Source organism: Nothobranchius furzeri, chromosome 16 (genome assembly GCF_043380555.1).
Source record: "Nothobranchius furzeri strain GRZ-AD chromosome 16, NfurGRZ-RIMD1, whole genome shotgun sequence".
NCBI lineage: Eukaryota > Metazoa > Chordata > Actinopteri > Cyprinodontiformes > Nothobranchiidae > Nothobranchius > Nothobranchius furzeri.
The window spans coordinates 21362295-21384462 of record NC_091756.1 but is presented as its reverse complement, the minus strand read 5'-3'; the positions used below and the strand labels follow the sequence as shown (position 1 = coordinate 21384462).

Sequence of the window (22168 nt, the reverse complement as noted above, 5' to 3'; positions counted from 1 at the left end):
AAAATTCGTTTGCCCTGTGCTTGGGGTACTGAAAGAAACCAAACAATATTTCCTCATAACAAAGAGAGAACTCAGAAAAGATTAAGGAAACAACAAAAACGCAAAATTCTTGCCAGAAAAGATTTGTGTATGAGCATGACCAAAATAAATGAGAACTATCTTCCTTCACACAGTTACAAAATGTACAGTTAACATCAATTTCCTTTTCATAACGTATAGTGTGGGTCCCGTTTATTTAAGTATTTTGTGTTTAGTTTTTGACGTCTTGTCCATGCCTAGTTCAGGTACGCTCATAGCTGCTAGCCAAAGCTATGGAGTTAAAAGTTTTCTGGCTTTACTAAAATACCTGTCTGTACTTATTTGATTGATGGTAGTTTTACTTTCTATTAGACTCCAAATGTAATCATTTGGCACGTTTCTAATTCATAATTTGTAATAATGTAATCGGTGATATTAGCATTAGCATTCCTATGGGTTTTTCCACGTATATTAGCATTGCGCTAACCACTCGCTGCCAAATTGCAGCCTTTGCGATTAGAAAATCTCCTTTTGTCACATCACAATTTAATTGCACATGCAGCTAATCGTTCAGCCCTAATATACATGCAGCTCTATGCTAAAAGTGTATTTTCAGAGGTAATGATGGATTTCTTTGTAAAAGTTGTCCATCTTTCCAACAGAAAAATTTGCCTGGACCAACGTAACGTGATAACAACGCAACGTGATTACGTAATTACGTAAGGTTCATGTTCAGCCAATCAACTACTTAAACGTCATCGGCAGTCGACGGACCCCGAGCCGATCTTGCACCCGAGCAGATCTTGTACCGACACCGGTCGAGGTGCGCCTCGTAGTTTTTCTTTTAACCACTTGGTGTCCTCCATTTCCTCTCTGCCTTTACTCTGCTCTTTTCCTCTACACCCCCCTCCCCCTTGCTGTTCGTGTGTGTGTTTTTACGTGTGTGTGTGTGTGTGTGTGTGTGTGTGTGTGTGTGTGTGTGTGTGTGTGTGTGTGTGTGTGTGTGTGTGTGTGTGTGTGTGTGTGTGTGTGTGTGTGTGTGTGTGAACCTATGGTGTGAACCAGTTGTTAATAGCTGACCTACGACTTTCTGCCTCTCTGTCCTGTTTGCTCCGGTTGAAAGACACCCCAAACCACACCCCCTTCATGTGGTCACACACACAAGTTCGCTGTGTGTGTGTGTGTGTGTGGTTTTTATGCAGTGTGTGTTTACGAACACATTTGACTATCGCAGAATTTTATTTTGAAATGCTTTATTTAGTTACATTTACCGGCCTGCCTCTTATGTCTAGGTTTGACTTCCTGCCAGAATTGACGCGGTTCACCCGCGGCTCACGAAAAAAATAGAGCAGATGCCGAAGCGATCGCTACACGGTGCGGGTTGGAGCGCCGGCGCGCAGCGCTTCGGCGGCCTATGTGGTCTATAGAATAGGATAACAAGGGCGATGAATGAAGGCGGTCCCCGTTTCGTGGCGCTTCGGCAACCAGTGTGTCCCCGGCATTATTATTCCACCTCCAGTGTCACTAGTTGAGACTCCAGCTGCATGAAAATGATTATTAATGGAGTTTAAACCTCTTAGATCCTGTTTCGTTAAAAAGGTTTCCTGCAAGCACAGAACATCACACTGATCCAGCAGGTGGTCCAAACATGTCAGCGACTCCTGTCCTCCACACTCTGGCCCAGCCTCAGAGTTACGCTGCTGTACCCTGGGCTGCCTGGGACTCATTCATCAGACCGCAAGGACAGCGCTGTGTGGTGACCCCAAGGCCTTACGTAGGTCAAAGAATCTCTGTACAAAGGTTCCCTCAGGCCAGATCTCTGGGTTTTACGTCTCACACACTTCACGGCATTCAGCAGACACTTAGAGAATCTGCTGACTGTTTTTTGGCACATGACCTCACAGCCCAGTTTGCCTTCAGGTAACTGCTCAACAGTTCTTCATCCAGCTCAGGTGAGAATCTAGAAGCAAAGACCCTCACCAGTCTAGTCTTCACCATTTCCATGTTTCATCCAGCACCAGTGCCAACCACAGTGATGTTTTTTCCAGACTTTTCTTCGATGTCTGTGCTGTGGAGTTTTTCACATTAACCTGTTGCCTTTCGTCTGCCTCTTTTAACTACAGCACACCAGCCCTGGCTTAGCCCCCTGCTGTTTTCACAAGGAGCGCTCGTTTCTCTGCTGCCGCCTTCCTCACACCGAGCAGGGGTCTCCTCCTTTCCCTCTCACTCCGTCTCCCGTCTCGGTTGACACCAGAGTAGTCATCACCTCCGTTCCTGTCCCGCGTTGTCCATGAGCTTTACGTTCTGTCCTCGTCACCTGCTGCCCACAGTCTCGCTCCACATCTGCTGAGCTCTCCAGGTTGCTCACATGATGTTTTATAACGGACGTGAATGTGCAAAGATCCGATCTCACGTCTGCCTGGTGTTGTAGCGTCTGCGTCATGGTGCTCCCGTCCGCGTGCAGCTGCTTCATCCTTCTAAGCAGGCCACACACGTCCATGCTTGAGAAGGTCACTGGTGGCAGGTCGTCCAAGTAGTGTGACACAGACGGCGGGACATGCTGTCCACATTCATTCAGCACTTTGAAGCAGCTCTTTCTGTTATTTACGCCCTTCAGTGGGCCTTTGTGCGTCACGTTGCGCTGCGTAGTGGGACACAAGTCAAACAGGACTTTCTTGGAGGTCTCAATCCACTCAGAGTCAAATGAGCTCACAGCAAGAGAAACAAGCTCATCCTGGCTGATGGTTCTGGACTTCACAGCTAGGACGGTTAGCAGTTCATCCCCCACAACTACTTTTAATTTGTTATCTGTTTTTGTCTAGATCGACCAAACTCACAAGCAGCTAAAACACCTCCGTCCATTCAGTCCGCCTTCTTGGATCAGGAATACAACAGCATTGGTAATGGTTAGGGTTAGGGTATGGGCTTAGTGGAGTCACTAAAATGAATGGAAGTCAATGGAGGTCCACACAAGGATACAGAGATGCGTGTGTGTGTGTGTGAACCATACACGATTCTTCCAGTTATCCCAAATCTGTTTCTATTAAGATGAATTGAGTTATTGTACCAAACATAACAACGTCTCATTTAAACCCACAAAGATGTAAAAGACCGATGCTTGCAGAAGCAGATCCCTGTAAACAGTTAACTGACTAGAATCCTCCTCCAGCCTGTCACTTGAGATTGTGTGTGACCCGAGTTGCTGTGGTTCATTTTTCATGTTCTTTATCAGCGCTGTGAGCCAGACAGAAATGTTCTCCAGTTATTTATCTAACTTTAAAGAGGCAGAGGCAGTGGGAGGAGGAGGAGGAGGAGGGCTGGTCTCTGCTCCAGACAGTTAGAAAGGTGTGGATGCCAGAACACATTTGTATCAAAACTTTGGTTGAATAAGTTCCAGCGTCGGACCAGGGCTGGTCACAGAACATTTTCTGTAAAAACTAAGAAAACTGTAAAGAATCTGTTTGATTTAAACTAAGAGAGACGTCATTTAAAATAGTTTTGGTGGTAAGTGTTGTAACGGTATGAAATGACTGTTTTCCACCTAAAAGTCATTTTCCCCTCTCCTCTGACACAGAACTAGTCTGCATGAGATATGGCCTCAAGGTCTCATGCATTTGTTATAAACTGCTTCCTTTCCAGCTCAACAGAAGAATGAAGAAAGGACTCTCTCCTTTTAATAAATCAAAGAACTCTATTTTAATAAAGCTAATCCAACCAAGTGTTAGTCAATAATAAGATGTGACCAATCTGTGAAATCTAAATATTAATTACTTTATTATAATCCTATAGAATATAATAAGTAATACGACTTTAAATGTTTCCACTAGGACTGATCTCACGTAGCGTTAAGACATGACACATTACTTTTACTGATCCAATCAGAATCTGCCAGATCTGACGGAGGCGTGGTTTTGGTGGTGTTTGGTAAATCTGTCATCTTTTCATTCGACCATAAACCAAAACATCCGAAGTATGAAACTATGCCCACGTCATCTTTAACGCCGGTTCAAAGCGTTCTAGAGAAGTTGTCTGAGTGGCCAATCCGTAACTTTCCTCTTCAGCCAAAAGAACCAACGACAAGCTGGATAAAATCTGTTGCTGTTTCACCTGCTGCAACGGTTCCTTTCAGAATAAAAGCTGAACTCACTAACCTTCTGGGTCCATCTGACGCTGTCAACCAACTGTCACTTTTTACCTGGAGACAATCCAAAGACTAGTCTGTCGTACTGCTGATGCTGTTTCATCGGCTCCGGTACCAAAAGAGGGGTTCGAGGACCTGGCAGTCTGGATCTGTACAGAGGTCTCGGTATGTGTGGAGCGACAAGATGGCGTCTTATGTGTTTATGAATCGCCTAATCAAAGCTTAGCACGAAGACATCACCTTCACTCCCATCAGAACTAATGGTTTCTTCGGATTTGCTGGTTCTGAACAACATTCCACACTACACCATTCTCTGTCTCATTCACCTTAGTTACACCGTACACTTAGTGTTAAAGTTAGTCTAGTTTTAATTTGTTTAGTAATAAATCTTTAATATTTTAAAACTTGACTCTCTCTCTTCTGTTGTCTCTCAGTTAATACGAAGTGTTACATAATCCCTGCAATAAAAAGTTCCAATCTTCTGGTTAAAAGTACCCAAAGATCCATAAGGTTGATTTCATATTTACTATGGAATCTTATGTCTTATGGCTTATTAAATAACATGTAAGTGAAGTCATTACAGTGTTTTATTCTGTAAAGGATCACAGCGTATCCTCACAGACCAGAGGCTTGGTCACCAGTGTGTTTTATTAACTCTGATAGGGTTTATAGAACAGGAGTCACACCAAATGGTCATATTAGAAGAGTAGACAGTGTATTTAGGGATTATGAGATATTCTGACCCTCTGACCACATGGCTGGAGATTAAACATGTAGAAACCATAAGAACAATGGAATCTATGACTTAACAGCACAAAGCGGAAACTGGGAACGATGGGACTGTGGTACACAACCAGTGATATGTACCTGAATACTCAGTGTGAATGTGCCTTTACTCCTAAACTAGAACTACTGAACTCAAACACCCAACATTAAAACAAATAAACCAATAAGTGGGTGCTCTGCTCGGTTAGAAGGGCTCAAGCGAGGGAAGTCCACCTCAGCCTGGTTGGCTGGTTTGAGTTTTCAGCAGATCTACTGGAGCGAAGGAACCGTCTGAGAGTAGATGCAAGCTAAACGTGTGATGTAATGCTCCAGCAGCACGACCTCATGCTGTCACGTGAAAGACGCCGCCTAAGACGGCTGCAACTACAGCAGCAGCAGATGTTGATGCTGCAGGGTGATTTAGACGGGGAAGGGTCTCCTCAGCCCCCCCCCCCCCCCCCCCCCCCCGCAGCACAAAAACAGATCAACAAAAGTAAACAATAAATTTAAATATGTAAACACAACATCATGGCTTACATATGTTACTGTTAATGATAAAACACAGTTTTTAGCTTGTTTTTCATGAAACCCCTAGTCTTTCCTCGGTTGTGTTTGCTTATATTTGAGGGATTTCTTGAACAGGGGTTTTTCATTATGCTGGAATAATGGACCGGATCTGCCTCTCACATGGTTCTGGAGGACGTCTGACCCTCTTGTCTTTACAATGTTGCTTTTGTTCAATGGAGGACATTCTCAGTCCTCCTAAGGTCCCACCCCAGCATTTTAACCATGTTCTGATTGACGGGGCCGTTGCAGAGCCATGAATATTTTGTTTCGTGTTCTGCTGCTGAGTTGAAGATCGTTGTTCTGTTTTATGACCCCGTTTGGTCCAAACTACAACTGTCAGACAACTAAACTATGAGTAGACTCAGGAAGTAGGTGTGCAGAGGACATCATGGCGGGACTTAGTGGGTCCCACCACCTCCACCTCCTGTCCTGTGCCTAATGACCAAATATCTCCACTCTGTTCCCAACACTGCTCCAGAAGTCCTGACCTTTTGAAGAAGAGCTTTTTAATCTCAGTGGGATTTCCTTCCTGGTTAAATAAAATAAATGGAAAACAGTGAGGTTTGTTCAGAATCAGCTGTGCTCATTTAACTGTGTTTTCCAAAATTTTCAGCTTTTGAGCCACAAAGGAAAAGTCTGGTCATCAGATTCTACTCACTGCATCACATTTCTGACATTTTCCTTAGTAAAAAAAAAAAAAGATTTAATTGCTTGTTTCCTGCATGTGAAAGAGCAGTGTCATGGATAAGTCACAGCGAGTAGAACCACTGTGAGCTGATGTCTGCAGCAGTTATCAGACTAGAGGTGGGAGACACCCAGGACAAGCCTTCAGCCCATCACAGGGACACACATCCATGGACAGCATCGCTTGAGGACCTTTCTATTTCCACCCCAGGTCCACCCTTATATGGACTTTTCTAGGATGTCCACCCCTGATAAGATTGTCAGTTACATGAAGACTCTGGTGAATAGTTTTTCTCCAAGCAGATGGGTGGACTTCATAAAGGTGTCTCTTTAAGATCATGGTGGATCTGGTTTCATTGTGTGAACACACACTTGTATGCTCCACACCAGCTGTTATAAAGGAGCTCATACCTGCTGCAACAGCTGGATTAAACAGCAGCGCCGGGCTGATACTCTTTAGGTTCCCATGGAAACAGGAATAGTGGGTAACGTTTTATGACAGCATGTAAAATGATGCCTAAAATACTTCAAACCAACTATTCCTTAAATGTTATTGAAGTGCGCCAAAACCAAGAAGAGGCCTGCTTTTCAGTACGTCGGCTGCAGGTTGTGGTTCTGTTGGTACTCTATCGATGTTCAGGAGTCACCCTGAGAACAGAAAGAGAGAATCATCTGGAGCATTTCCGTTATGATTTCATCCTCCTCATAATTAATGTGTGTTTTGTTGCCAACAGGATGTGAGGAGCCCTAATGCAATAATCCATCATAATGAAGGCCATCATTGGTCCAGAGTCTCTGTGCTGTTTTGGTACAACGACATTTGAGAGTGTTGCTGCTTGTTGCTTCTCAGGAGAAACGAAGCCTTGATCCTACGAGCTTTAACGGGACCGGTGTTTGTTTCTGACAGGAGACGATCTGATGCGCTGCGCTGACCTTTACAACCAGTCTCAGTCCAAATGGTTTGAGGAGATGGTGACCACAAGTCTGGTAAGGACACGCGTGTTTGTCTTTAAAGAGGAGGAGGACGGCTCCGTGACTCTTTCCTCCGTTGTGTTTCGCAGGAGCTGGAGAGGCTGGAGGTGGAGCGGGTGGAGATGATCAGACAACACCTGTGCCAGTACACCACGCTTCGACATGAGACAGACATGTTCAACCAAAGTGTGAGTAGTCTAGTCTGCTACGGAAACCGAGTCCCGGGAGTTGTTTAACTCGTTCACTGCCAGCCGTTTCCTGACCAGAAAGCCTCTGACTGCCAGCGTTTTCAGCGATTTTACAGTTTTTTGAAGAGTCCCAGAACATTGAGCTCTATGGTCACGTAAACAGCAAAAGAAAGAGTAGACCCACTTCTTACATCAGGAAGAATCAGCGTGTTTCTAGCATTATCCCTTCTTTCTTGATCCGTTGTCGAATTGTGAGCTGCAGAAGCGATTTCGGTTCGCGCCTCGCTTTTTTTCACAGCGGCGCCCCCAAACCATCTCCTGATTCTTGGATTTTCTGCTTCACGTGACACACATGGATGAAGATCGGCTTTAGAGCCGTGATGTTTGTTTCCGCGGTGCGGGGGCTCGTTCCGACGCCCGCCCAGTAAAACAAATGCAGCGAGCGGTTGGATTTAAAATGATGACTTTACACATCGATGGCAGCAAATGAGTTAAAACACGGATAGGTGTGGGTGATGCCCACGTTTGGGTTTGTGTCTTCATGGTCAGCGTTCATAAATAAAAATGACTCCAGTAAATGTTTTCAGAAGCGTTGGTGTTGACCGGCCTTCAGACCAGAGGCCCGTTCCATAAAGCAAGCTCAAAAGAATCAAGTCTCGTTTGAATTAGCGTATCGGTTCTCTCCAGGCTTGTTCGGTTCCACGACGGAAGCTCAGGTGGATTCGGTCCTCACTAATTTAAGCGAGGAGTGACGTTCAAGGCTCACGCGCGTCCGCAGGCAGCCACTGATAATCGATGCTAGATAAACGAGAGAGAAAGGAAAGTAAGGAGTCGCGTTCTTTTCCCAGGCAGAGCAGGAATTCTTCATTTATGTCTATGAGGAGTACAAAGAGATCAGAACTTAAATAGCTGCTTCAAAAATCCTTTACAGGTAATATAGGTAATACCATAACTGCCTCAGGTTGTTTATTTTCATGCTGAAAATGACAGAACATGAAGTGATGACATATGGATGCTGTCCTGGTAAAAGAAATCCCAAAGTATAAACGTTCATCTAGAGTGAAATGGAACATAATAAGAGACTTTGGAATAATCTGGAACATTTTAGAATTGTGGAGAAACGTCTCATCAGTCACAGCAACTCTCACGGCCATCACGCCACAAACGCTTTTAATCTGTCCTAACGTCCATGTGCTGTGCAGTCAAAGAGGTCTAGAAGAACCGAGACTAGAAATATTGGTAAAAAAAAAAGGGATTACAACTTATGAGACAATCCTAAATCAACTTCTGGAACAAAAGAACATTTAACCTAAAGAGCTAAAAACACTGAAGCAGCGAAGTTTGTGAAAATCTACACAAAGTAATTTAAACTGCATCATGCGTCTGCAACCAGCAGAGGGAGCCCACTGTACACTTTAACGACGGAGTGTGGCCTTTACCAGCCTAACATCCTGATCTGTTCTGATGTTCGTTTGTTTTCCAGACCATAGAACCGGTGGACCAGCTCCTACACAGCGTGGATCCCACGAAAGACCGAGAGCTGTGGGTACGGGAGAATAAAACTGGTGAAACCAGGCCTGTGGACATAGAGATCTGACCTCAGAGCTGTCTGGGCTTTGGACTCACACACACACACACACACACACACACACACACACACACACACACACACACACACACACACACACTCACACACACACACACACACACACACACACACACACACACACACACACACACACACACACTCACACACACACACACACACACACACACACACACACACACACACACTCACACACACACACACACACACACACACACACACACACACACACACACACACACACACTCACACACACACACACACACACACACACACACACACACACACACACTCACACACACACACACACACACACACACACACACACACACACACACTCACACACACTCACACACACACACACACACACACACACACACACACACACACACACACACACACACACACACACACACACACACACACACACACACACACACACACACACACACATTTCCAGATCCAAAAGCAGCTCGCTGGCCATTTGGGTTCCTTGGGATGATGACAGTTAAAATGTTTTTAAGCAACAAAACTCTACTAGAGAATCTCAGGTGAGACGATGGAAGATCAACCTCGTGTGTGTGTGCATGTGTGAGAAAGCTCTGTGTCACGCAGCAGCGGGATTATGATTAACGAGTTAACATTCAGACCTGAGAGTGTTGTCTTCACTAGCTGATAGGAGGACATGTCCAGGTGTTGATGCTAAGCTACTGTTGCTATGGTTTTACTCACAGGTTACAATAGTGATGGTTACTGAAGAAAGAGAGAATTTATTTTGGTACACAGCGAGGTTTAGTGAGCCTTGTTTAGACCGAACTAGGAGGAGCTAGCTACCGCAGCTAATGCTAAAGCTTCAATCCCTTTTTGATGTACACTTTATGTAATAAAACCTTTGCTCAGAGTCACAAATAAAGCATAAAGTGACTTTGTGGTCAAATCCAAGACTTGACTAATTCCTTTACTCATCCAAATCCACATATAAGGAAGTGTAACTACATATATATATATATATATATATATATATATATATATATATATATATATATATATATATATATATATATATATATATATATATATATATATATATACGTGTATATATATATATATATATATATATATATATATATATATACGTGTATATATATATATATATATATATATATATATATATATACGTGTATATATATATATATATATATATATATATATATATATACATGTATATATGTATATATATATATATATATACACGTAAATATATACATGTATATATATATATATGTATTTATAAATATATATATATATATATATATATATACATACACGTATATATACATACACGTATATATATATATATATATACACGTATATATATATATATATATATATATATATATATATATATATATATATATATATATGTGTGCTCCTGCTGAAACAGCACTAAAATTGTCCTCTCCGAACAGAAAGGTCAGCAATGAGTGTGTGTGCATGACTCATGCTGGGTAATTACAGGATGCTCCAGCCCTGTGGAGATTCATTAGCTGATTAAATCCTAATTGTGTTCCATGTTTTGGAAATTATACAGGTTTATTTTCATCTTACTGGCCTGAAACTATTGGTGACAAACAGAAAACTATGTTTGCATAAAACATATTTTCATGTAAGCAGAAAAATGCAACAGAAATGTTCACAATATGATTCCCTTTAAAGCAGTCACACAGCTGTGTGCACACTTCCACATCCATCAACGATTTCCAGCGTTCAATCCAGCGATCTCATGCAAGCAGCCCATGGGGAAGGAGCCAGGCTTCCGCAGCGAGGCCCCCGCGCTACGTTTAGAGAAAGGATGACAACGTTCATGTCAAAGCCCAAAAGTAGAGCGTTATAGACACGGTCAATGTAGTTGGTACCCTTCAGTCAAGGAAAGATAAACCTTCTATGATCACAGAAATACCTGACAAAAGTTCTATTTCTATTAAAAATGTCTATTAAATGTAATCATTTTTATTTTGTTGCACTACCTTTTGAGAGAATCACTGCAATCAAATTATTCCAGTAACAGTCAGTGAGACTTCTGCACCTCCCAGCAGGTATTCTGGCCAGCTCCTCATGATCAAACTGCTCCAGTTGTCTCAGGTTTGAAGGGTATGAAACGACACTGGGTGTGGGACTGAGCTGAGAAGCTGATCTGAATTGTATCAAAGAAATAAATGTTCCATTTTCATGTGACTATTTTCCTGTCCTGTCTGTCTCTTATCATCCTGCATCTCCTCCCCATCCTGCACAGAGACTGCTGCCTGGCTTCCTACTTTTTCACCACATGAATTACTTTTGAGCTAAGCACATAAAAGGGATACTGACAGCAAAAACAGCAGAGTGCCAGAGAATATCAGCACACATGAACGAACGTGTGTTAATTTTATTTTTTTTTTTTTTTGGGTGTAAACACTTATGTTACTGTGGCGGGGCGCAGGACGCCGCTGCCTGCAGCGCATCAACAATCAGCGCTATGCCGCTCTCCATGCTCTCTGCTCAAAAGGATCCCCGATGCTTAGAGTTAATATAAATAATGTAATTTAGGTAAACTGGATCTTTTCTTGGGCTCCCCCTTGGTGTGTAAGTAAGAGCTTGTCACCCTTTCAGGGGAGCCGGGCTCCCCTTGGCTCCTCTGTAATTAGAACCCTGTGGCATAGATCTGTCAGACTTTTCATATCCTAGAGTTTCTCCATCTATTTTCTATCAGAAGCTGATGCAGGAGATGGATGTAGGAGACTATTTTTATGTTCAGCCTGCATGGCAAATTTAGAGTGATCGATTATAATCAGAAACAATCATTAAAATGGTCACTGAACCACACCTTTAATGAAAAAGCACAAGTTTGTGAACGGATACAGAGACTTGATGATTAACAGTAGGGCTGAACGATCTATCGTTTTTGGACCGAAATTGCGATTTCAAACAGCATGATCACATGACCGTCGAAGCAGCGGTTTTAGCGGTTTTGACTGATCCAGGATCAGTTGTGTAACTTTTTTTAACATCCGGGGTTTTCCCCCTGTGTTATGGCTGCGGCAAAAGCCAGCGTGGGGGAGGGGGGTGGGGTGTACAGTCCAGAGCTGAGCCCAACTCCACAGCTGCCAGAGCTGCATATTCAGGTTTTTCTAAAGCTCGATTTATGCTTCATCAGCGCGAGTGCGGAGTCGCGCACTTTAGTTGACTTGAAAGCTTAACTTCTCTTTTAAAAATCGTCTGAATGTTTCTGACGGCTCACGTTAGTTCAAACAAGCTAAGGTGTCAGAATGCGTGCGTCTCTCTCACGGAGCTGACATTTTAGTGAGGAAAAACTACCAGATGGCTTCAGCCAGGGGCGCAGATAGGATTTTCAAACTGGGGGGACAAAGTTCCAATGTACCCTCCGATTTTGTTTTCTTTCTGGCCTTAGTGCGGGGGACGGATTGGGGTCGATCTGAATCTGGGGGGACAGATCCCCCCATCCCCCACCCTATCTGCGTGCCTGGCTTCAGCCTGCCGCGGTAATGCAGGAAAACCATGTATTTTTTTTATTTAATACATTTAAAAGCTATTTCTACCTACAGATTTCCTCCATGCATTTTTGGAGTAGACCATGTTTTTATAAAGCTCCTCTAGATAAAAATCACAAGCACAAGCTGCTTCACAAACACATAAAAAAATAAGATAATGGGAGAAAACATTAATAGATTTAACAGTTTTTATTGTAAGATTAAATAGTAAATATTAATGTGAATGATTTGTTGTACTAGACTAGAATCCAGACCACCTTTTCACTTAATCAGCAGGATGGCTTGGCAGGCTAGTGTTGGACCTTTGCTTGCAGAAAATCGTGAATTGAACCAAAATCACAATTTTTGCTAGAAAAATTGTGATTCAATCTTTTCCTAAAATCGTCCAGCCCTAGTTAACACTGTGGCGGTTTGTTTAGTCACACCTGCACCTCAGTGACAAACTAAACTTGTTCAGTAAACAGGTCACGAGCATTTCCTGGGTGTTGCTATTAACCTCAACAGGAAGTAAAAATGACAAAACCACAGAATCTTTTTATTGTGTCATTTATTCGTTTTTTCTAGAAAACAGAAGCTTTTCATCACATGCTAACAGAAAACGATGAGTTCCATCCTCGTTCCACTTTAAGGCACTGATAGTAAAGCTTACGTTAGAAACAGGCTGATTGTGCTTCCTGTAACGATGATAAACTGATTTTGATGCCAGAACAAATAAAATCACCATTTGAACTCTGAACCTTTCCCCACAGGTTTTCCCTAATCAATCATGAGCTTCCTCAGGGAGTCCAGATAGGTCGGGATGAGGGAGTTGACTGACTCGTTGTCTTCATTCACAATCTTCTCCCCTCGTCCCTCTGAGCCCACGGAGCTGGGGGAGCGCACAAGGGTGGGGTATGGAGTACTGTAACCCTGGTGGGACACACACACACACACACACACAGTGTGATACTAGTACAGGTAGGCTACAGATAATCTTAATCTACTGAAATAATTTGTAATTTATTTCTTGTAAGGAGATAAAGATGTTCTACGGTCCAAATCACAGACCGATCACAACATGCCCTATAGGTTAGAAATTGTCGCTTCGGATAAAAGCGTCTGCCAAATAAATAAACATGAAAACGATCATCACAAATTCCCAAGAGGACCAGGCCACCCCATGAACTCTGGGGGGCCATCAGGAAGTTTCCACTGATGAGAAGAGAGCTTAAAGTCAGAGATCTGGTTATGAAAACATAAATAAATCTCTGATTGTACAGTGCTGCTCTTCCCTGGGATCTGCTCTCGCTAGGATCATCATTCTCTCTCTCTCTCTCCCTCCCTCTCTACCCCCCCCCCCCCCCCCCCCTCCACAGTTCCTCCACGTGGTTTTCTCATTCCAAGCAACGTCCTCAGATTAATTCGATAAAGCATCATCTTTTACTGCTTATCCTGTGTGTGGCTGAATTTCCGGATCTTGCTAGTGGTTCATTACAGTACAATCTGGCCAAAAATGGACCCGTCACCCACACAGAACTGGTGTTCTAATGTAGAGTCTGCTATCGGCAAATTAGAGACTAATGTTCAGGATATGTTGTCCATGCTGAATCATTTGTCCACAGCTTCTGCCCTGAGGACGGAGGCCCCGCCCAACTCATCCGTACCTCCACCAGGATTACACCCTCCAAACACCCATGAGCAGCATTTGATCCCACCAGAGGTGTTCAGAAGTGACCCTGATCCATGTAGAGCTTTCCTCACGCAGTGCGAGAAGCTCAGTGGCCTAGTGGTATGAGTGTCTGCCCTGAGACTGGGAGATCAGGGTTCAAATCCTTGTTGGATGATACCAAAGGCTTAGAAAAAAATGCAACCCAATGCCTCCCTGCTTGACACTCGACATTAAGGGGTTGGATTGGGGGGGGGTTGAACCATCAAATGGTTCTGGAGCGTGGCTGTGTCTGCAGCTCACAGCTCCCCCAGGGGATGGGTGATGTGTCAACTAATGGGACTTTGACTTTTATTTAGAACTTCTCCTTCCCCACAGAAAGAGCCAAGGTTGCCTTTGTCATTTCACTTTTATCTGGAAAACCCAAGTTGTGAGGAACAGCTGGGTGGCAAAGAGACACTTATAGATGTTACTGCGACAAGGATTTTACTGAAGAACTGCTCAGGGTTTTTAGCCTATTGTTGCCACCCAGAGAGGCAGCACAAGGTCTCCTCACCATAAGGTGGGGAAGGAAAAGAGTGAGTACATAATTTATTTTCACTTCCTATTTACAGAAAGCACCTAGAATGAGGAGGCTGGTGGGGCTGAAGGCCCTTTCCACCCACGTCGATGTACGACTCCTTAAGCTCAAGCAAGATAAAAAGCCGACCCTTTCCGGTGTATCAATTTGAACCTAGTTCTCGGACCTCTCCCAATCCTCACACAACCCTGTCGGAGCCCTGTCTAGTCCTGTTGAGACCCCAGAACCCCTGCAGATTGGCCCAGCCAAACTTTCGCCATAGGAATACGAGAGACTTTTTAGAGGAAGACTGTGTTTTTACTGCAGAGGAGTGGGGCACAGTCTTCTCCAGTGTCCATCAAAGGGCCTCAGACACTCAAGCATTTTCTAAGGGTCTTAGGATTTGCTGACTTTTACCGACATGTGCATTACAGCACAGTAGTGTCACTAATGTCAAGCCAAACCCTCCCGTCGACCACCAGCAGAACTGCTACAGACGCTCCCCATCCCTTGTCACCCTTGGTCCCACAACTCCATGGACTTCATCACAGGTTAACCCAACTCTATTAATTACATTATGCTCCTCCTCAGCATAATTGACCGGTTCTCCAAAATGACACACTTGATTCTCCGACCAAGTTACTGACGTCCAAGGAAGTCGGAGAAATTCTGGCTCGAGAGGTCTTCGGGCTGCATGGCATCCCCTCAGACATAGCCTCTGATCATGGACCACAGTTTGTCTCCAAGTTTTGGAAAGAGTTCTGTGGTCAACTGGGAATTAAGGTGAGCCTCTCTTCTGGATTCCTCCCCTAAACAGATGGATAGATTGAACACATCAACCAGGAGGTTTAGACAAAACTATGAATCCTCTGTGAAAGCGACCTCTACCCATTATGCCAGATCTGCCGATTGGCATAGGTCTCCCGCACCAGCATACCAGGTGGGGCAGCAGGTGTGGTTGTCCACGAAAAACCATCCTCTTTGGGTTGTGCCACAAGTTGGCTCCTTGCTTTGTTGGCCCCTTTCCCATCTCCAAAGAGATCAACTCTGCTGCAGTTCGTCTTTGCGTCCCTGAACCTCGAGGGTATGTCACATGTTTCATGTGTCTAAAGTCAAGCCTGTCTTGTGCCCCTCTCCAGGTCCCCTCCTCCCACCTGGTTCCTGGCTTGGGGTGTGGTCCAGACTGTGTGGCGCCTTCTTCATTCTTGTTATGGTTTGCAGTACCTGGTGGACTGGGAGGGGTATGGTCCTGAGGAACGCTCCTGGGTTCCTGCTTGCCACATCCTGGACAAGTTCCTTATCCGGGATTTCTACCAGGCTCTCCCTAGGTTTCCTGGTGGTCTGTCAGGCACTGTCCATCGAGAGAGAGGAGGGGATCTCCCGCAAGGACATCTCAGGCTAGGAGAGTGTTGCTGAGTAAATGAATGCCTGGACTCTTCTGGACCTGGTCCCACTGTGACATGTGACATGTCCTGATTGGTTTTACATTTCAGATCTTGTTCTTTTAGTCCTGATCCAAATAATCAGCTAATCCCTTGCCATGACACCCCAGATGAAGCTCTGGACCCTCGGCCCATCTCTCCTCTATCACCCAGCAAACAGATCTCTGTAGAAACTCAGTTCCACCTGCCTCCAGCTGAGTTACTGACAGCTGTGACCAAGAGGATTTTCGAAGCTTCAGCAGTAAAGACTTTTACTGACTAAACACACCACAAAGGGTCAGTAACGGTTCTGATCTGTGGTAGAACCTGCGTTCCAGGATACTTACAGAGGAGGACCCTTTGCCGAAGCTGCCTTTGGTCTTTGTCCTGATCTTGGTGAGCGCTGACTCAGCGATGTCGGCCCGTTCCTCCGCATCATCCAGCTCATGGATGGTCTTTCTGTACTTTGCCAGGTTCATGTTGGCTTGTTCTTCCTGAGGTGAGGACAACAAAGAACAAACGGTAAATGGCCTGTATTTAAAGTGGATGCGAAAAGTATTCAGATCCCTGTCAATTTTTCACTTTGTTACATTGCATCCATTTTCTAAAGTAAATGAAATTCACTTTCTTCCTCATGAAAGTACACACAGCACCCCATGAGAAAAATGATTTCAAATGAGTTTAGCAAATGGTTGCAACATAACAAAGAGTGGAAAATTGAAGGGGGTCTAATACTTTCCGTACCCACTCTTTATAGTTTCTTCTAGGGTCCTAGACCCCCCAAAGTGCTTTACACCACTACAGTCATCCACATAATCCCATGCTGGTGGGATGAGCCATGATGTAGCCACAGTTGCTCTGGAGCACACTGACAGAGGCGAAGCTGCTGTACACAGGCACCATCAGTCCCTCCAAACACCACCAGCAGGGTGAAGTGCCTTGCCCTAGGGCACAATGACTGCAACGGACCCTGCAACCCTCTGGTGATGGGAGGGGCATTGCATCAGATGAGATGAGAGCAGATAGCAACACACGAGGACAAGTGAGAGGAAAGGAGACGTACTGCCTGCTCCACTTGTCTCTTGTAGGCCTTCATCTTGTTCTGGAGCCTCTCCACCAGCTCCTGCATCCGCTGCTGGCTCTTCTGGTCCTCCTCAGACTGAAACAGCAGTTCCTTCAGACGACGCTCATTCTTCCTCAGAGATTTCACCGTCTCAGCGTGTCGTTTCTGTTCTGAGTCCAGCTCCAAGTCCAGCTCCTTCACCTGCATGAAGAGGGAATCTGCTGCTTAGGTTAGCCGTGGAACGAGCATGTCTGGAAAACCCTCCACAGGCCCTCATGAACACATTTTGTAAATCAGCCAACAAAGTAGAACCTCATGACTGTGTGTGAGTCTAGAATGATGAATTTAAAATTGGTCCTCTGGTAAATTTTCTTTGTCTTTAGTAGAATCAGTGATCCTGTGGTGATAATGATGAACATATTTAACATTATTCAGTGTTTTATTGTGACGGGTTGACATCCTGTCTCCACACCTTCCCCTCCAGCTTCTGAATGATTTTCTTTCCTCCTTTGAGAGCCAGCTGCTCAGCCTCGTCTAGCCGACCGCTCATTTCTTTGATCTGGCCTTCCAGACCTTTCTTGACCCTCTCCAGGTGGAGCACATGCTCCTGCTCCAGACGCAGCTCCTCCCCAACTCTGGCCAGCTGGAGGAAAGGACACTCGTATCAGAAGTCGTCTAAACCGTGCTTCAGAACCTGGAAGCTGTGTGTTTACCTCACAGCTGGCCTTCTTTGCCCTCTCTGTGCATGTTCTCAGCTCTGCCTGTAGCTCCCCGTGCTCCTGCTGCAGAGTCTGAAGATCCACCTCCAGCTTCCTTCTCCCGCTTAGAGACAACTGAAACTGAACAGAGTCAAACTGTTGAGACTGGCTCAGTTGAGAAGTAAACCAGTGGAGGTGAAACTCAACCCTTGTGGGGTTCACCTGGTCGTGGAGGTCACTGAACTTCTCTGTGGTGTTGTGTAGCTCTATCTCCAGGGCCTTGCGGGTTCTCTCAGTGCTCTCCAGGGCTGAGCGGGTTTCCTCATCCTCACTGACCAACAGAGCACAGCGGCGTTCCAAAGCTGCCAACTGATCCCGGTGCTCCTCGTGGCTCCGCATCTCCTCCTCCAGCTGAGCCTGCATCTCCTGAAGCACAGGAGGACATTGCTGTGACCCACTGGACGATCCTGCTTTATAACATCTTAACTGCTCTGAACAGACCTTCATCTGCTGCTGGATCTTCCTGTTGTTCTTGTTGAGTTCTGTGTTGTTCTTGGTGAGCAGGTCCATCTGCAGCTCCAGCTCGCTGATATCAGCCTCTAGTTTCTTCCTCAGCTTTGCTGCCTCAGCGCGGCCTTTCACCTCCACATCCAGACTGGCCTGCAGGGACTCCAGCACCCTCTGGTGATTTTTTCTAAAATAAATGGTGTGGTTTTATTTGTATAGAACCTTCTTAGGGTTCTACAACCCCCCAAGGCACTTCACAACACAATCAGCCATTCACCCATTCACAAGCTGGTGGGGATGAGCTACCATTTAGCCACAGCTGCCCTGGGAGGCACTGACAGAGGCGAGGCCTGCTGAACACAGGCACCACCGTTCCCTCCGACCACCACCAGCAGGCAAAGTGGGTTGTGTCTTGCCCAAGGACACAACAGCAACAGCCGGGATCAAACCTGCAACCTTCTGATTACTGGACAACCTGCTCTACCTGCTGCTTCTCTATGTCTTGCTAATGAGCAAGACATAGAGAAGAAAGCCAAAATTTATCAGATGGGTCTTCGCCACTTTTTAAGGTTGACAGTTTTATTTAAAAACCTGTAGCAGAATCTGATGCTGGTAAACATGTTTACTGCTTTCTAAACAATTTACATCCAAACGAAACCTTTCTTCCTCTCAGACATGGTGCAGGACTATTTATCAGTTTGGAGGATCACAGACAGCTGGACTCTGGTGAAGGAATGTGGAGTTAACCAAAGCCTGACACAGACTGATGTACTGCAGTGCATGTACATTATGCAACAATGCAACATTAAAGGGACATTATGGAAGTCTGACAGCCAAAACATGTATAGAAATAATAAATGTCTTCTTCATACATTCTCCTGCAATGCCCTGGTCCTGTAGAATGAGCCCTGGCATTTTTACTGTGATTGCCTGTTTTTCTGTACAATCACAGAAAAAGAGAGATGCTCGGGTCGAGCAGGCTGCTTCATGCGCGTTCACGCTCAGGCATAGCCCGTAGCATTTGCTATCAGTAGCTTTAGCAGCAGAGAGAGAGGCAGTGCCACTTTGTCGCTGTTCCTAACGCCTAGTGACAAAGCTAGCTACATTTCTGAGGACCCTTAGCTACTTTCTGTGGAACTTTCTTCTAGATATTTCCTGCAAATTAGCAACAAAATAGCCATTTTCACTCCAAACCGTTCTTTGAACGTTGTTTCAGCTGTGATCAAGGATATAAATGTTACAGATACAAATGATGTCACTGGCGCTTTAGCTCACCTAGTAAGTCGTTGGACTTCCGCGCAGAAGAGCCAGGTTTGATTTTGCATGTGAACATAGTTTATTTAGAGTTTCTTTTTTACATTAATGGCATATTTTTTTACAGTAAGATGCCCAAATTTTTATTTGAGACTCGCCGAACGGCATTGAATTCACAGATAAAAAAGATGTGGGTTCAACTTTCATTTTGGAACAATTTTTCAAGCAAGGGAAGGGAATGATCTGAGCATGCAGGAGGACTGACCCATCATAACCCTTTGTCGGCTGTGCTGAAGAGAAAGGTACAGAACCAAATTATTTAATTAATTAGCTGCGCGTTCTCCTGTCCTCCGGGCCACTCACGCACTCACACACACACACACACACACACACACACACACACACACACACACACACACACACACACACACACACGACTGTCTCAGCTGTTATTTTCGTTAAGGAGTGTGCACGTACAGCATACGCGCCTCGTGCACGAGCCTACTATTGAAGCTGCCGTTACGCTTTTGGCCTGAGGGGGCAATCACGAGCATAAAAATTCAAAACTCCGTAAAGTCCCTTTAAGTAGACATACAACACCTTATATATGAATAATTACTAACAGCTGTTAACAGTTGGTATAATTGTCAGGTGTGTTGTCTGTGCAGGGTGCACAGGTGTCAGAAAGCACATACCCATCCTAAATACCTGTAGAATGTACTCTGTGCAGAATTTAGTATTGAACTCATCTTAAATTAGGATTCTTGGTCATTTTAAAGGTTTTTAAAAGAGTCTGAGACCAGATGTTCTAGTGAAAGCTAAGTGATAGATTCACCTCCCATGTTGCTATAGGGATAGCTAAAGGCTAATTTACCTACAGGTTTAATTTCTTGATATTCTAAAAAATCTGTTCTTATCGATCTCATTTTGGGAGACGAATCTGTTGAATGGGATAAGACTCTATTCCTTCAAAGATATGTTCCAGGTATAGGATTCCTTTACACTTCCAATCTGGAATGTTCATTTGCAAAATGTCAGGGTCATTCCAGATGGGTGTGCGTCTGCATGGGATTGTAGAAGATTCAAACCCAGTCCTCTATTTTAGGTCTCCTTCCAAAAGTAGTCCAGAGATCTAAATCAGTCAAGTGGTGGCTTGTTTGGGATTCCTTAGAATAAGTAACTGATTCTTGTTGAAACCATCATTTTAATCCTCACTCCCCTCTCTCCCAAGCAATGGAATTGATAAACTTTTTTTAAGTTTCAGATTATTTAATTAACTGGTTAAAATCTAGAGTTCTCCCAATTAATTTCTCTTTTCTCGACTCCCTTTATACACTTTCAAGCTCAAATTCATTATGAGTAAGCATAAGTCATGTTAGATAGCTTACGTGATGACATCACATGAAGATGTGTGTCTTCATGCATGCGTGCACTTGAATGTATTTTTTTTGAGCATGCACAGTAAATGGTCTGTGTCCATTTCTCCAGACCAAAGAGGAAGAAATGATGGTGTGATTTTAACCACTTTGGTAACAGGATACACGCTAGATAGATTGGGCACTAATATCTCTCCCATGGTGTTTTTACAGGACCAGAGCGTTTGCAAAACGGGATTTGCCGCGGCTCCCTGGAGAGGATAAAGGTCGTTTATAAGATCAGACCGTGGCGGTAATGTGGCGCAATCGTGGCAATTTTATAAAAGATTATGGCGGCATAAAGAGGGTATGCACTGCCACAGACTTCCATTTATCTTGGACATACCGTAACTTGCTTTTTATTGCGATTGAAGCCGTGATCTTAAATTTTTTTTTAACAAGCAGCTCCTAAAGGTGTCTGTCCCCATCAGTCCCTGTGCAGTGTCTGGTGATCTGAGCTTCAGCTCTAACAGAGAGGCTCGTGGAGCGCTGTGGCGCTCCAGTTTGCCATCTCAGCTGATTTTGTTCAAAAAGTAAACCTTACTGCCTGTGTTTACTTTCATTTTCAATTAATTTGCCAGCCGGAGCTCAGCAATAACTCCCCGTGTCATCATGACATCTGCCTCTGTTGCGCCAGGGCGCATACAACAGACCATTACCGCAATATTACTACCAAGCGACGCGGAACGAATGCTGCAAAATTGGTGCAACGCCATGCTGGCATGGCGCGTTTATAGATGTACCATTGCGGTAATATTACGCCAATTTGCTGGCATGTTGTGTCTTGTAAAAGCACCTCCAGACTAGCAGATTTAACAAAACTAAACTACATCCCACTTTTAAAGAAAGTATAAGATGATCTTGCCAGGTGGAAATCTCTACCAATGGCGAAGGTTGCCACAATCACAATGACGGTTTTACTAAGAATTTTAGCAGGGTGTATTATGATAGGTGTTACCTTCTGTAATCTTCTTGTAAGGGCTTTACAAACTATTTTCTTTACATTACTATTTTTATTACATTGTTTTTCTCATTTTAAACATACTTTTAATCATTTTTTGAATTCTTTTTTGATACTTTAATTGCTTATTTTGTTCATGTGAAGTGATTTTTATCA

General features: G+C 44.2%; 2 protein-coding genes across 4 annotated transcripts in view; one reads left to right on the top strand and one right to left on the bottom strand.

Moving 5' to 3' along the window:
- gas7b (growth arrest-specific 7b) overlaps positions 1 to 9070 on the top strand; it is a 107691-nt gene extending 98621 nt beyond the window's left edge. The window contains exons 12-14 of the mRNA XM_015976263.3: positions 7083 to 7162; positions 7237 to 7335; positions 8819 to 9070. Coding sequence (XP_015831749.3) covers positions 7083 to 7162; positions 7237 to 7335; positions 8819 to 8932 — 293 coding nt within the window. The 3' untranslated portion in view covers positions 8933 to 9070. The remainder of the gene's footprint in view (positions 1 to 7082; positions 7163 to 7236; positions 7336 to 8818) is intronic.
- Positions 9071 to 13019: 3949 nt separating this feature from the next.
- LOC107396504 (myosin-16) overlaps positions 13020 to 22168 on the bottom strand; it is a 71397-nt gene continuing 62248 nt past the window's right edge. For 2 of the 3 annotated variants that reach the window (XM_070545479.1, XM_054739864.2), the window contains 7 exons: positions 18377 to 18569; positions 18098 to 18301; positions 17891 to 18016; positions 17650 to 17820; positions 17178 to 17378; positions 16462 to 16608; positions 13020 to 13398 (listed from right to left, as the gene is read on the bottom strand). In XM_070545479.1, the coding sequence (XP_070401580.1) occupies positions 13246 to 13398; positions 16462 to 16608; positions 17178 to 17378; positions 17650 to 17820; positions 17891 to 18016; positions 18098 to 18301; positions 18377 to 18569 (1195 nt within the window). In that variant the 3' untranslated portion in view covers positions 13020 to 13245. Of the gene's footprint in view, positions 13399 to 16461; positions 16609 to 16927; positions 17095 to 17177; positions 17379 to 17649; positions 17821 to 17890; positions 18017 to 18097; positions 18302 to 18376; positions 18570 to 22168 lie in introns of those variants that run through there. The other variant, XM_070545480.1, reaches the window with a different exon arrangement.